Source organism: Anticarsia gemmatalis, chromosome 3, assembly GCF_050436995.1.
Source record: "Anticarsia gemmatalis isolate Benzon Research Colony breed Stoneville strain chromosome 3, ilAntGemm2 primary, whole genome shotgun sequence".
NCBI classification, from domain to species: domain Eukaryota; kingdom Metazoa; phylum Arthropoda; class Insecta; order Lepidoptera; family Erebidae; genus Anticarsia; species Anticarsia gemmatalis.
Window position 1 is genome coordinate 13058415 of NC_134747.1, and position 16770 is coordinate 13075184.

General features: G+C 37.9%; 2 protein-coding genes across 2 annotated transcripts; both read left to right on the top strand.

The window, feature by feature from the left end:
* Positions 1-624: 624 nt before the first annotated feature.
* LOC142987118 (uncharacterized) lies at positions 625-16430 on the top strand. Its single transcript, XM_076135672.1, has 14 exons — positions 625-847; positions 1139-1360; positions 1439-1562; positions 1806-1984; positions 2474-2587; positions 2815-2964; positions 9590-9662; positions 11523-11671; positions 13119-13433; positions 13625-13846; positions 14204-14327; positions 14822-15000; positions 15333-15446; positions 15822-16430. Exons 1-14 carry the CDS (start codon positions 625-627, stop codon positions 15974-15976), a joined length of 2343 nt encoding a protein of 780 aa, XP_075991787.1. The 3' UTR covers positions 15977-16430.
* Positions 3697-8607, top strand: LOC142987698 (uncharacterized). The gene is made up of 6 exons (XM_076136647.1): positions 3697-3910; positions 4163-4387; positions 5332-5458; positions 6114-6298; positions 7105-7212; positions 7869-8607. Exons 1-6 carry the CDS (start codon positions 3700-3702, stop codon positions 8012-8014), a joined length of 1002 nt encoding a protein of 333 aa, XP_075992762.1. The 5' UTR covers positions 3697-3699; the 3' UTR covers positions 8015-8607.
* Positions 16431-16770: the final 340 nt, after the last annotated feature.

Here is a 16770-nt window from a genome sequence, read left to right on the forward strand (position 1 = left end):
TTCGAAATTGAAATTAAATGGAAATATCAAATGAAAATGTGTATTCATGTTTGTTATTAGATGTATTGTGAGTGAAATTAAACTTTGTACTTAGTTTTAGATTGACTGATTTTTGTTTATTTTTGAAATTGTACTCTAACTGCTATCCCCATGGAAAAAATTCTTGAAGTTTTTTATATAGTATGATTTATCAGCATTGTGTAAAGGTGGAAACTGAGAGCTACCACACTCGGTCTACTGACCACACATAGACAACGGCATATTTCTTGCAGTTTCATGCGTTTGCTCGCCCCACATGGCTGACGCCCATGGCCGCCACTCTACAGCTTGTTGCAGAGGAAATACTAACGGGCGAAGCTTTACCTAGTTATTCATTGACTTGTCAGCAAATATGATTCACTATTTTCTAGTTTCGATTGTGTAGATGGTGTAGGTATTTTAAATAATATGTTATTGTTAATGGGTGCGTCACCTGATTACCCCAACACTTAAAACACAGAAATTTTGTGTATAAATCATGGGAAACTCCTGAAGGGTTTTTGCCTACCAATACTCTGGACTGGTATAAAAACAGTGAACGGCTCTTCATCACACATTCGAGTTGTAACCATCACTTGATCAACAATGAAGTACATGTTGTTGTTGTTGAGCGCATGTTGGTGCGCGAGCGCAATACAACCGGAGATGTACTCTCTCCTGGACGCGGGCAGACACTTTGTACAGTTCACTCAACGATTCAACAAACACTACCACAGCGATGAAGAGAGGGCAGCTCGCTTCCAAATATTCAAAGACAACTTGTTACAAGCAAATCGATTGAACAGAGAGAGTGACAGTGCTGTGTTCGGTAAGATTCGTGCGCTTCCCGATACAACTTGCTATTCTGTAATTGTTCCCTCGTCGTCGACATGGGCCCACCAAGCAAACCCACTGCGTGGCCCTTGAACACTAGTGTGTTCTCGAAGACTACTCAAATTTTATTTTATTAGTAGTTATTAGGAGCTCTGAGCATAAGATAATTTGAATTTATTCGATTATTATAATATTATCCTCCTCATGTTTAGTTGTTACCTAAGCTTGAGTCACAATTAATATTTAAATAGAACAACGTCAATATTATGTACGAATTTGCTTTCAGGAATATCGCCGTTCTCAGATTTGACTGCAGACGAATTCACCCGACAGTTTGCTGGTATACCGGTGAACCAGACACTCAATAGTGCGGCTTGTCAAGCAGTGACTGATGCTCAAATATCTAATGCGAATGCTCCAGAGAGTCTGGATTATCGTAACAGCGGCTACGTGACTGCAGTCAAGAACCAAGGATCATGTGGCTCCTGCTACGCGTTCAGTTCCACTGGTGAGTACACATCCTCTAACACTAGAATACTAGACGCTTTTATAATTCATACTTTGATATATTTAATGAATATTACAGGTAACATCGAGGCACAATGCGCCAAACATTTCGGGAAACTGCCAACATTATCTGAACAACAAATTCTTGATTGTTCCTCTGGAAATCACGGGTGCGGAGGTGGATGGATGTCGAAATCGTTCCAGTAAGTATCAACTTGCGTTCAATACATGCAGCTATTGCATACTTCTTCTTTATTTAATAAGTTGTTTAATACTTTCAAAATACGTCACTAAAATTATAATACCGATCATAACGAACATCACATTTCAAAAAAATTGTTACCATGCGACGGTTTTTAATACCTCGCATACGCTACATTTTGTACTTAAATGTTAAAATTCCTTATCACTTTGATAGTTATTTATGCAATTATGTCGTTTCACAGGTCACTCATTGATCTCGGAGGATCAGTATCTGAACGTCAATACCCGTACGTCGGTCAACAGACACAATGTCGTCGTCCACAGCCTGCAGTGGCGCGTCTCTCTGGCTGTCGTATATACAACCTTAAGTCTCAGGACAAACTAAAGCAGTTGCTCTATCAAAATGGACCCGTGTCTATCAGTAAGTTTTTTTCAAGTCAAAGAACATAAAGACATAATATATTTCTTAAACTTCTGCCTAGTATGCCTGAAACTACACGAAGGCTTATCCAATTCACATTTTTACCGTTCTTAATGTTGATCCTAAAAGCGAGTTTTCAGCAAAAAATAAATACCTGGCAACTAACGTACGTTGAAAACAATTCAAAATAAGCTGATCAATCAAATAGCTTTGTTTGACGCGTTAATCAAACGAGTTCCTTAATTTGGAGATTGTAGATTCGCAAATAATCAGCCCACAACCTTATTTGCTAGTAATAATTTAAATGTAACGGTTTATGAAGAAAAATAATGGATCTTCCAGGATCGGTGCACAGCAAAATTGATAAGTTTTGCTCTGTCTACAACGTCTGAAGTAACAAAGGACTAATCATGTGTAGTCCCAAAAAAATGACCCACAGCCTTCTTTACCAGATCTTCTATAGGTTTTTAAACTGTGATTCTTTTTCAGTCTTGGAGCCGACAAACTTCCAGAACTATAGAAGCGGAATATTATCTGACAACGACTGCTACCAGCCCAACCCGGGACAATTACATGCAGTTCTACTAGTGGGATACGGAACAGGTATGAATGTTGCCCCTACACTTTCACAGTGATAATGTCCGTTTCTTTCTGATCGATCTACAAGAACAAAACTAGCTTCCTCGAAACAAGCGTGGAGAGAATTGAGCAGGGTTTTTTTGCTGTAGGCCCTAATTTTCATCAGGGGTTTGTGCTAATTGAATGACCAACACTACTACAGTTACTGTACTACATATTTAAACTAATTAAAATCATCCCTTGTGTTTCAGACGCCAATGGTAATAAGTACTGGTTACTGAAGAACTCGTGGGGAGCTAACTGGGGAGAACAGGGCTACTTCAAGATCCAGCGTGGAGAAGGTGCCTTCTCCTGCGGAATGATGAAATATGAGAGATCATCGGCTATCGTCGCTTCCTGCGGTTAACTTATCATTTCCATAATTCGCTTGCTAATTATGTGCTCAGATTTTTTGTTTATGTTTTTTAATTAATCTAATAAAAGTTTTGCATTCAGTTCCGTATTTTTATTATATTTTGCTGTTTAGCCCATTGAGATTACGAAAACACGTGAAGACTTAGCCCCGATTTCTAAGATACATTTAGCGGTAGTTTATGTATTCAATAGCGTCTTTTTTATATGAGTGTAAACGCCATTGAATAGATATACTACCGCTAAATGTATCTCAGAAACCGGGGGCAAGAGTCGCTTTTGTGTGGCGGGGACCTTTACAAACATACACATAACGGATACAAACTACAACCAGATCTGAAAAAAAGCGGCGTGGCGACCTTAACCACTGAGCCACGGAGGAAGTAAATAGCTGTGATCGTTAATCGAAACAGGCAAACAAAAAATCCAGTAAAAGTGTACGTAAAGAGCTGATTTTTTTGCGCTATTAAAGCGGTACTACTTGCGTAAAAGAATACTATATTTGCGGATAGTTAGATTTATTACAATATTATCTGAAAAATCCAAGAAATGTCAGTTTACTGATTTAAATATACAAAAATCTATGAAGGTCGGAATTCATTGGAATACTGTTAAATACATATCAAAGAAAACTTGAGCCACGATAAAATTCCAGAACAACATTCCTTTAAACGATATAAAAGGATGCATCAAGCGAATTTTATGAATAGTTGAACACCACAAGCATGTATCTAATATTGATAATTAGTGCGTTTTTTGCGCTAACATTAGCAAATGCCACGATTCAATATGATTTAAATAACGCGGCTCAATATTTTGAAGAATTTATCCGCGAGTTTGATAAACATTATATTGATGAACACGAAAAGGCTGCTCGCTTTGAAATTTTCAAATCGAATTTGCATGACGTCAATGTATTAAACAGTGAAGTTTTTGGTACGTAACACAATTATTTTTCTTTGTTTAGGTTATCACAACGTCCCATTGCTGGGCAAGGGTCTTCCCCCGTACGAGGGTGATGTTATAAGGCATTGAGCTCATCACGATGACCGAGTGGGTTGGGTTAATACATATTTTAATAAAATTGAAGATAATTTTACTCTTTGATTTTATTTTATTTTGGACAACAAAATTGATCAAATAATATTATTGACATAATTTTTGTCAGCTAATTATTATTTTTTGCAGGAATTACACAGTTCTCAGATTTGACTCTCGAAGAGTTTTCTAGCATGTACAACGGTTTTGGAAGGTTAAATGGGACTTTTAACTCTAAATGTAGGGTTTTGTCCGATAAAGACATACCGGCGGTGCAGACACCTGAACAATTTGATTGGACCAAACAAAACGCGGTGACCAGAATCAAAAACCAAGGACCCGTTTGTCAGAGTTGCTATACATTTAGTACTACGGGTAAGTACGTAATAGTAATCGATTCTGTATCACTATCAAATCTATAACCAGCTAGCTATGAACTAATTTTGTATGAAAATCTGCTCTCTAGCGGGAGTCGCAGGAACTACTTTCGCAGTACATTTTAAATTTCAATCTCTTGATACTTACGATTGCCTATAAAATAAATATGTAAATTGTTATATGTAATTTTACTTTTACCGACATCAAAAAAGGAGTACCGATGATTTCCGAATGATTACTTTTTTTTAGTTTAACCATTTTGGGCGAATTTTCTAAATAAATTATTGTCGTACTATTTAGATTTTTGTAAATATTTTCCTTCATCGTATGTTTACTTATACTAAGTCATATGTGTGGTTAATGGTGTCCATCTTTAGTAAAAATTAGTTACGATGATTCATAGTATATTATGATAAATAACTGCAGTGGGCTGTTCCCTGCTAGGCAGGTTACGAGTAATTTCAAAGTAATTCGAAGTTCAAGGAAAAAATATTTATATGGTATAATGCAACCATATAATGTCATTTTTGAAGAAATTTAACAAATATATTCCAAGCACCACGTAATACCACGCACAAATATTGTTATTTCAACTCATTAATTACTCATTGCAAGGGTTTTTCTTGAACGAGAGGGGCTAAGCCCGGTATCCACCACGCTGGCCAAGTGGGGCTCGGGGTCTTAGCATACCCCAACATACAAATTTTAATGCAAGGTTTCATCACAAACAAACACAAACATAATATTATCATAATCTTTTTATTTACGGACATCTCATAAACGTCTTGTCAAATGCATGAGACGATGTAGAATACCCACCTATTAAAACAAACATTTTATTAAAACAAACAGGAGAAGAAAAATACAGAAGTTTTTTTTAAAGTCAATAACAAATCAACATATATTATAGTCAGGTGAGTAAAATTGAGGTCTCTTTGCAGGTCTGCTTGAAGGGCAAAACGCTATCAAAAAAAAGCAGTTGGTGGAACTTTCTGAACAACAGATCCTGGACTGTGACAAGAGGTCTTATGGTTGCAGAAGTGGAGGATTTATGTCTTGGTCCCTCACGTAATTTATATTGTTATATATTATCATATTTTTTCTTGGTTTCTACTATGTATTTCAGATACGTATATATTACGAATTCTTGAGATCTCATATTCGATTTTCGGGTCAGGCAATGTTGTATAGAAACCTACATACTTATATTCATAAAATCACGCCTTTTTCCCATCGGGGTAGGTAGAGACCAGAGAATATGTATGCCTACTAGTTTATTTTCAAAACTAGCAGCTCAATAGTTGCAGAAACCAATTTTATAAATTATCAAAATTTCAAGCTACCACAGGTTGGAAAGGCCCATGAGTAAACGTACATCTTCTATGTAAAAACGGCTAAACCAATTTGGTCGGGTAATATTTATTGCATAAAAGCCTATCAGACACAATTTTCCTTGTGGCTACAAATCCTACTAATATTATAAATTCGAAAGTTTGTGAGTATGTACATATGTATGTATGGATGTTTGTTACTCTTTCACGCAAATACTACTCATCGATTACGATGAAATTTGGTATGTAGGTAGCCGAAGACCCAGCATAACACATAGGCTACTTTTTATACCGGAGTTTGGATCGGGCTTTACACAGGAAGGGTTTCCACGTGGACGAAATCGCGGGCGGCCTCTAGTATTTAATATTCAAAAAACCTGCTTCTTCATTAGGTCTCTCATGGAACTTGGAGGGATCATGAAAGGAGCTGATTATCCATACACAGCAAAAGATGGACCTAGATGTCTTCTGAACAAGAATAAAATCGTCGTCAAAGTTAACCGTTGCAGCACATTTAGGCTGAAATCTCAAGAAAAATTGAAACAACTTCTTGTTCAGTATGGACCTGTGTCTATTGGTATATATATTTTTATCGTATTACTGTCCCACTGGGACCCGCTGGGCAAGGGTCTCCTTCCAAACGAGGGAGGGGTTAGGCCTTGAGTCCATCAAGCTGGCCAAGTGCGTGTCTTAGACTATGCATACCTTCAGTAAATGTATTAAGTAAATAAATTTTAGGCATGCAAGGTTTCATCAAGATTGTTTTCCTTGAACCTTGCGATTTGGTCGACAACAATGGTGGCCTATCGCAAAAACATAACGGCATCGAACCTCCAAGGCTTCAGAGAGAGAGAGCCTTCTTAAGAGTAATTTTCTTCCAGTATACTTTGGTTATGGAACGAACTAGCGGAGGATTTTTTAAGGGACTACAGTACGTGGTCTTTCAAAACATGGGTTAATAGGTTTTTGCAGGGTTTGCAACGGTCTGTGATGCTGCTAGTGTAGCTAGCGTCCATGAGCTACGATAACCGCTTACCATCAGGCGCATGACCGAAGTGATGTGAAAACAGTAGCTCGATTCTCTACTACTATCGACTACCGACAACCGACCTGACATCGAGAAATGTATGAAAATCTGATCAGCGCCTCTGACGGGTGTCTCAGGAAGTATTTTGGCAGTACATTCTAAATGTCAAAATGTCGATAGCTAGCCGGTTGTTGGTAGTCGATAGTGGTAGAGAATCGTAGTACTGATCAGCGCCTCTGGCGGATGTCGTAGGAAATATGTTTTCAGTACATTCTAAATGTCAAAATTTCTATACTCGACAGTACCGACTGTACAGAATCGCGCTACTAATACAAAGTGTATTTGTTACGTTTCAGCTATTAAGGGTGATAATTTCCAGAAGTATAAAGGAGGTGTTATAAAGGATCAAAATTGTAGTAAAGGCGCTGTCAATCATGCCGTCTTGCTGGTGGGATATGGAACAGGTATAACATTACTTTTGCAAGTATTTCATACACTTTCATGTGCCGTTCACATTCTATCCGCTCTATCTATAGTGTCAAAGTTGATCAAGCCACCCGAACGGCCTTTGACATAGCTTAACGACTGTTATCTTTATCGACAACAACCGGGACCGACTTTTTACGTACCCTCCGAAGCACGGAGACGCTCAGTTCAAAATACCACTATGCGGTCACTCATCGGACTGGTGAGCACAACTGGCTAGGAGCGCCTCAAAACTATCCGCTTATTTAATTGTATGATACTCAAATGCGGTATTGCGCACTAGTCTTACTCAAACACTAGTATTTTTTTTAACTCATTACTATCCCACTGTTGGGCAAGGGTTTCCTCTCAAACAAGCAAGGGTGTAAGTCCTTGAGCCCACCACGCTGGCCAAGTTTGTTGGGGACTTTTCATGACCTGAAAAAAATATTTTTATTTACCATTTAATTAAACACTAGTAAGCGTCTGTAACGAATTTTATTTAGTAATTAAATCATACATACTTAGTTTGTCTGGGGTACAATTCCCTGGTAGGGCAAAATTACGCCGGCTTCATTATTTTTAACGGCGAAACGTGGGTGTATAACACCTCTGCCTACAGCTTCGGGTAAACCGAGTAATATGTATGTTTTAGATCCAGCAGAAGGCCCCTTTTGGCGTGTGAAGAATTCATATGGGACTAAGTTCGGAGAATCCGGCTACTTTAGAATGGTTCGTGGAGAAAGGGCCCACTCTTGCGGCGCTATGAATGAACATATCACTATAGCCGCTATAGTTTAATTACAATTATAGGACCTTGGTGACCGAGCGCCTACTTACTCTTCAAATGCATTGCTAAACACCTGGTTCAGAGCCCTACATCACTAGGACGCCATGGCGGCGTCGCTGGCTACGTATCTAAGCAGTTAATATTGAAATGTATGTCACCTAACTCACGTGGCGACGGTGTGGCAACGTAACATTTTAATATTAACTGCGGACGTCGCCATGGCGTCCTAGTGAGGCAGGGCTCTTCCACTTCCCGTGAGCAGGGGGGCTATCGCGTATCCCAGTTGAACACTATTTGAAAGCCAGTAAGCTTTACATTGTTTTCTTTCTTAGATTGTAGTGAATAATACGTCACGTCAAAGCCGCAATGTACTGAATAGTGACCATTAAACTGAGATACATGATACGCCTACTGAATGCGTGTATTTACTTGGCACAAATAAAAGCCGTCAATGTAAAGGAGTAATAAGAGGCGTAACGGACTCCATTTCCCTGTTTTTTTCCGTTTTTTTATTTTTTATTGTATTTTTGAAACATTATTAAAAAATAATATTCTATTACGTTAATAAAGCTGTGTATCCCTTAAAAATTTAATAAACTTATCATAAATACCACATTTTGTTTTTGTGTTCTTGTATACAATACAGCAAGATACAGTTATGGGGTATGAGGTGTTTATCACTGTTTTGTTTTTATAGACGGTGTAGAAATTTATAGCTATAAAAGTAAGCATCAGTGATAAATACTTAAATCCCCTATTTTGACCTCTCCACTCTCCAGTTATACTTTTTTTATAGAGAGGGAAATCTTCTAGTAGATACCCAAGTCTCACAGGGGCTGAAAGACGGGTTATGTTGGATTTCTACCGACTAAAACCACATTACATTTTCCGACCGGCCATAATCAAACTTTAGTACTGTAGGATGCTATCCAAAATTTTCCTAACTTGCTGAAAAGCACTCCTCATGTTTAATGAACCACCTCACTACGGTCTCAAGTTATACCTTCAGAAACACCGAAACATGTATCTTTCGATCTTTGAATAAACATCTAAGACCACCAAAAAAGAAATAATAAAAATAGGGAACTGATTGCAAAACATTTATTAGATTAATTGAAGAAATATGAGCTTATAACCAACAAGTATCACACACATAGAACTGTTAACATGTGATAGGTATATTCTGCCCTTGATAACGACACAGAACACACCCATGATAGTCCCACTGCTAGGCAAGGTTCTCCTCCCGTAATGAGGGAGGGTGAAGGAGTTTGAGTCCACCACGCTGGCCAACTGCGGGTCAGGGACTTTGCAAGCCTTCAAGAACTGTTCTAAAGAACTGACAGGCAAGCAAGGTTGCATCACGATGTTTTTCTTATGATTAGATTGTGTAAATTAATTGAATTTTAATTTAAATATAAATAACAGGTTTCAACGTCATGTCAAGTGATACATCATCAATTTGTTACATTAGTCACAAAGCAAAAAAATACATAAAACGGGTAAAAAGGCGTATTAAAGAAATGAGAAGTTAACCGCAGGAAGCGACGATAGCCGATGATCTCTCATATTTCATAATTCCGCAGGAGAAGGCACCTTCACCACGCTGGATCTTGAAGTAGCCCTGTTCTCCCCAGTTAGCTCCCCACGAGTTCTTCAGTAACCAGTACTTATTACCATTGGCGTCTGAAACACAAAGGATGATTTTAGTTAGTTTAAATATGTAGTACACTAGTAGTGTTGGTCATTCAATTAGCACAAACCCGTGATGAAAATTAGGGCCTACAGTAAAAAAATCGTGCTCAATTCTCTCCAGTCTTGTTTTGAGGAAACTAGTCGTGTTCTTGTAGATCGATCAGAAAGAACCGGACATTATCAGTGTGAAAGTGTAGGGGCAACATTCATACCTGCTCCATATCCCACTAGCAGAACTGCATGTAATTGTCCCGGGTTGGGCTGGTAGCAATCGTTGTCAGATAATATTCCACTTCTATAGTTTTGGAAGTTTGTCGGCTCCAAGACTGAAACAGAACCACAGTTTAAACCCATAATAACTGGCAAATAAGCCTGTGGATTGATTATTTGCGACTCCACATTAAGGAACTCGTTCGATTACTGCGTCAATAAAGCTTCTTGGTTGATCAGCTTATCTTGAATTGTTTTCAACGTACGATAGGTGCCAGGTTTTTTTTTGCTGCAGACTCGCTTTCAGGATCAACATTAAGAACGGTAAAAAAAATGTGAATTACATAAGCCTCCGTGTAGTTTCAGGCATACTAGGCAGACGTTTCAAGAAATATATTATGTCTTTAAGTTCTTTGACTTGAAAAAAAACTTACTAAGAGACACGGGTCCATTTTGATAGAGCAACTGCTTTAGTTTCTCCTGAGACCTAAGGTTGTATATACGACAGCCAGAGAGACGCGCCACTGCAGGCTGTGGACGACGACATTGTGTCTGTTGACCGACGTACGGGTATTGACGTTCAGATACTGATCCTCCAAGATCAATGAGTGCCCTGTAAAACGACATACATAATTGTATAAATAACTATCAAAGTGATTAGGGATTTGAAAATTTACAAAATGCAAAAATAAATTGTTCAATGAAAGAAATGATAGCCATTATAATCCGTAAAATAATTTTATGGTATATTTTGCAAGTATTAAACTACTGAATAACTAAATAAGAAGTATAAGTTACATTATATTGAACACAAGCTAATTCTAACCGGAACGATTCCGACATCCAACCACCTCCGCACCCGTGATTTCCAGCGGAACAATCAAGAATTTGTTGTTCAGATAATGATGGCAGTTTCCCGAAATGTTTGGCGCATTGTGCCTCGATGTTACCTGTGATATTCATTAAATATATTAATGAATAAATTATAAAAGTGTTTAGTATTCTAGTGTTAGAGGATAATATATGTACTCACCAGTAGAACTGAACGCGTAGCAGGAGCCACATGATCCTTGGTTCTTGACTGCAGTCACGTAGCCGCTGTTACGATAATCCAGACTTTCTGGTGCGTTCACATTAGATATTTGAGCGTCAGTCAGTGCTTGGCAAGCTGTACTACTAAGTGTCTTGTTCACTGGTATACCAGCAAACTGTCGGGTGAATTCGTCTGCAGTCAAATCGGAGAACGGCGATATTCCTGAAAGCAAATAGAATATATTAAATGCTACACTAGTTTAACAACTAACAATATTCGAAACTAAAATCACCTAAAAACTACTAATACTTTGAAGTATATGTACTACTTATTCAGAGGCCCACTAGTGGGTCTACTTGGTGGGCCCATACGAACGACGAAGGAGCAAGTACTGAATAGCAAGTTATACCAAGAAGAGCTCAAATCTTACCGAACACAGCACTGCCACTCTCTCTGTTCAATCGGTTCGCTTGTAACAAGTTGTCTTTGAATATTTGGAAGCGAGCTGCCCTCTCTTCATCGCTGTGGTAGTGTTTGTTGAATCGTTGAGTGAACTGTACAAAGTGTCTTTCCGCGTCCAGGAGAGAGTACATCTCCGGTTGTATTGCGCTCGCGCACCAACATGCGCTCAACAACAACAACATGTACTTCATTGTTGATCAAGTGGTGGTTACAACTCGAATGTGTGATGAAGAGCCGTTGACCGTTTTTATACCAGTCCAGAGTATTGGTAGGCAAAAACCCTTCAGGAGTTTCCCATGATTTACACAAAAAAATACTGTGTTTGTTATGTTGGGATTTTCAGGGATTGTACCCAGTAATTTTAACGTACTTCAAATAGTAGATCATATCAACAAGTTGTCTAAACTCTAAAACGAAATAAAGTGGCTGCAAATGAAGAAGAAGACAAAACATAACTAAAATTGCATTTCTAGGCCAGCACGTAACTTAATTTTTACTTAAATTGAAAAATTAAGTCATTAATTATTACTTGTGCCACTCACAAATTGTTGTTTCGGGTTGTACTTTGCATCCGGTGATTGTATGTTTGGAAAGTCCCCGCGACACAAGAACAACTCTAATTGCGGAAATGGCTATTTAATTAAACCAAAATAAACCAAACCAAAATGTGACTTGTAACGAAGTACCGTATTCGGTAAATTACATCAGACACACACGCTTAATTCATGTCGAGATAAAAGGCTCAGTTACATTTTACTTAGTTATTGAATTCAGTAGCGCGATTCTGTACAGTCGGTACTGTCGAGTATTGAAAGTTTGACATTAGGAATGTACTGCCAAAATATTTCCTCCGACGCCCATCAGAGGCGCTGATCAGATTTTCATACTTTTCTTGATGACAGGCCGGTTGTCGGTAGTCGATAGTAGTAGTGAATCAAGCTATTGATTTGTCAGCAGATGTGATTCACTATTTTCTAGTTCGATTGCGTAGATAGTGTATTTGAAATATGTTATTGTTACTAGGTGCGTCACCTAAATACCCAAACATAACAAACACTCAGTTTCGGTACAAATCATGGGAAACTCCGCAAGGGTTTGGACTAATATAAGTACAGGTCTGTTAACGAATTATCATCCAACAGTCGAGTAGTAACCATCACTTGATCAACAATGAAGTACATGTTGTTGTTGTTGAGCGCATGTTGGTGCGCGAGCGCAATACAACCGGAGATGTACTCTCTCCTGGACGCGGGCAGACACTTTGTACAGTTCACTCAATGATTCAACAAACAGAACGACAACGATGAATTACTTACTAAACAAAGCTTGTTAGTAAAACTCGAAGGCAAGCGAGCAAAATGTCAACCATCAGGCAATTTCATTGAGATTAGTGATGCTGTTCTCTGAGACCTAATTCATCAACAAATTCTGAATCAGCGGTATGGTACCAGTTATTCAATGCAAGAATAAAATCGTGGTTCTTGAATAAAACTTTTCGAGACTAGTTGTTTACCTTAGTACGTGAGGAAAAATAGCCAACAAAATTATGACCATTTGATATTGTGGTTTATGCAACACCTTATACAATTTACGTATAATTTTTTGACGTATTATACCCATATATAACATAGGCTGTTTTTGCCTAGTAATATTCTGGACTGGTATAAATACAGTCAACGACTGTTGATCACACATTCGAGTTGTAACTATCAATTGATCAACAATGAAGTACATGTTGTTGTTGTTGAGCGTGTGCTGGAGCGTGAGCGCCTTGCAGCTCCTTCAGAAACCGGCAAAATCGGATACGAAACCGATTAAACCAGATACGAAACCGATAAAACCAGATACTAAACCGATTAAACCGAATATTTACTCTCCCCAGGACGCCGACAAATACTTCTTAGAGTTCACACAACGATTCAACAAACATTACGACAACGCTAAAATTAAGCAAGCTCGCTTCGAAATTTTTAAAAAGAACTTATTAGAAATGAACCGATTGAACAAAGAAAGTAATGATGCTGTGTTCGGTAAGTTACGTGCTCTTCCCGTTACAACTTGCTGTTGATCATATTTTATTGTTTGTTGTAATCAAAACATAAAATACTAGTTAAAACTTTTTAGGAGCTCTGATAACAAAAACATTATCCTTCTTGTTTTTAGCGACGGTCGCATTTAACGTTATTAGAACTGAGTGAATATACACAGAATTTGCTTTCAGGAATATCGCCGTTCTCAGATTTGACTGCAGACGAATTCAGCCGACAGTTTGTTGGTATACCAGCGAACAAGACACTCAGTAGTGCAGCTTGCCAAGCACTGACCGACGCTCAAATATCTAATGTGAATGCACCAGAAAGTCTGGATTATCGTAACAGCGGCTACGTGACTGCAGTCAAGAACCAAGGATCATGTGGCTCCTGCTACGCGTTCAGTTCTACTGGTGAGTAGACTGTCGCTCTAATATTATTATTATCGGGAGAAGCTCGTGGATTAGTTAACAACAGTGGCGCGGATCGATCTCTGAGGTAAAACTATGCTTGTCGAGGTTGTTCTGTGGATGGGTGACCATCTTATACATATCAACTTCAAAGAAGGCATGTTAAATTATGGGTCCCGGTTGTCATTTTCAATATTATAACCCGGGTGACTGGGTTGTGGAGGTCCGATAGGCAGTCGCTCCATGTAAAATACTGGTGTCCAGCTGCATCTTGTGAGACTGAAAGCCGAATCAAACATAGTTGGAAGAAAAGCCTAGGGTAATGATAATCATAATAATGTAACGAATATAATATCACAGGTAACATCGAGGCACAATGCGCCAAGCACTTCAAGAAACTACCAACATTATCTGAACAACAAATTGTTGATTGTTCGACTGGAAATTACGGGTGCGAAGGCGGATGGATGTCGGAATCGTTCCGGTAAATATTAACTTAGGTTGAATATATCGTTATAACAGCTATAATAGCTTAATATCTAAAGATACAGATTTACAATACAAAAACCATTTTAATGATGAAACTGATCATTGAAACATACGTTTTAATAATTATTTAACGGTTGTATGCAAAAGACTCAGATAATCACAGTATAATTAAATGTTATGTTGTTTAAAACTTTTTTGAAACATTTAGTGCGATTCTGTTCCATTATCGACCTTTGATAAACCGAAGCCATCGAGAAATTTTGTATAAAAATGCGATCAGCGCCCCTAACGAGCGCCATTGGTACTATTTTAGCAGTAAACTTTAATTGACAAACTCTCGATACTTGATTGTGCCGACTGTAGAGAATCGTTCTACTAAATAAAATAAAAAAAAGATTGATAACAATTTGTTTAACATTTTTTTTTAAATTTCTTATCATACTATTTCGCAGATTTATTGTTAGTCAACGTTAGAATGAACTGTTTCAGGGCACTCATTGATCTCGGAGGATCAGTATCTGAACATCAATATCCGTACGTCGCTCAACAGACACAATGTCGTCGTCCACAGCCTGCAGTGGCGCGTCTCTCTGGCTGTCGTATATACAACCTTCAGTCTCAGGACAAACTAAAGCAGTTGCTCTATCAAAATGGACCCATATCAGTTAGTAAGTATTCGTTCAAGCCAATGGACTCTAGGCCATATTTCTCACAACGTCTGCCAGTTATGCCCGACCCTGCACGGAGGCTAATCAAATACACCATCTTTTTACTGTTATTAATAGTGATCCCGAGAGAGATCACTAATAATAATATTATTATCGAATAGTAATTTGTTTGACTCAGTAATCGGACTCAAGATCCCTTGATGTGGTGTCTTAAGTCCCCAACCCGCATTTGGCCAACGTGGTGGACTCATGGCCTAACCCCTCCCTTATTACGGGAGGGGACCCTCAATTTATTCATGATTATGATTAATTTATGTGTGTTTTTATTTCAGTTGTGGAGCTGAAACATTTACAATATTATGAAACTGGAACACTAACTGACAGAATTTGCTACGATCCCAATTCGACGGAATTGCATGCAGTTTTGCTTGTAGGATACGGGACAGGTATTTATTTTATACCTTTTGCTTTCTCAACGTTAAAGTACAGTAGCTCGATACTCTACTAATATTATTTATTTGTTTTTTTACTATCGACTACCGACAAACGGCTAGCTATCGAGAAATATTGTACGAAAATCTGATCAGCGCCTCTAGCGGGCTCTTTAAGAACTATTTTGGCAGTACATTCTAAATGTCAAATTCTCGATACGCGACAGTACCGACTGTAGAGAATTGCACTACGGATCCTTTTTGACGACAATCTGGAACCACTGCCGGTATCCTTAAAACAAACCTGGAGAAGAATTAAATAGGATTTATTATTGCAGGCCCTAATTATGATAAGATGTAGGTGTTAACTGAATTCTTTTTATGTTTCAGAAGCTAATGGTATGCCGTACTGGTTACTGAAGAACTCGTGGGGAGCGAACTGGGGTGAAGAGGGCTACTTCAAGATCCAGCGTGGTGAAGGTGCCTTCTCCTGCGGAATGATGAGATATGAGCGATCATCGGCTATCGTCGCTTCCTGCGGTTAAGTTCTCATTTCTATAATTCGCCATTGTACCTGTTTTATGCATTTTTTTACTTTGTGACTAATGTAACAAATCAATGATGTCTTGACGATGGGGAAGATGTATTCAAACCTGTTCAGGTCTTATATAACTTTCTAAGTGTCATAATCTAAATATAGTATTATTATATCAACAACTTTTTGTGTGATGAACACAAGTACTTGTTCTGAGCCTGGATGTTAATGTATCTATATAAGTATGTATTATGTTTATCAGTTATTTGGTTACCATAGTACAAGCTCTGCTTAGTTTGGAATCAAATGACCGTGTGTGAGTTGTCCAATAATATTTATTATTTATTTATTATATTATATTTATGTTTTTATTTAATTTAAATTAACTTGTCTTGTTTGCCTACTCGTCGTCATTGTTATTGGTTGTACTATGAAAGATTTATTTGTATATGCTTGATAATAAATATTTTGCAATTATTACCGTACTCTTATTGAGTTATTCCGGTCTGATCCCCCAAACCGATCCACTACCAATTAATATTATTTTTTAATTCCGGTCTGATCCCCTTCCTATATTTAATGGATAAGTACAGTCAATAAAAAACAGATGTTATTCACTACTTTATAAAAAAAAATTGTAAAGAGAAGTTCAAAGGTTTTTGGATATAAACGTTTGTTAGTCGATTACTGTTGGGTTATTTTAAGAGACGCTGATCAAAATCAGTTTAAAAAAAAAGAATGACCTGTGCCATTTTTGAGTTTTTGTGAGTCTCATACAAAAAAGTTTTGGTAAAAATATGGTAT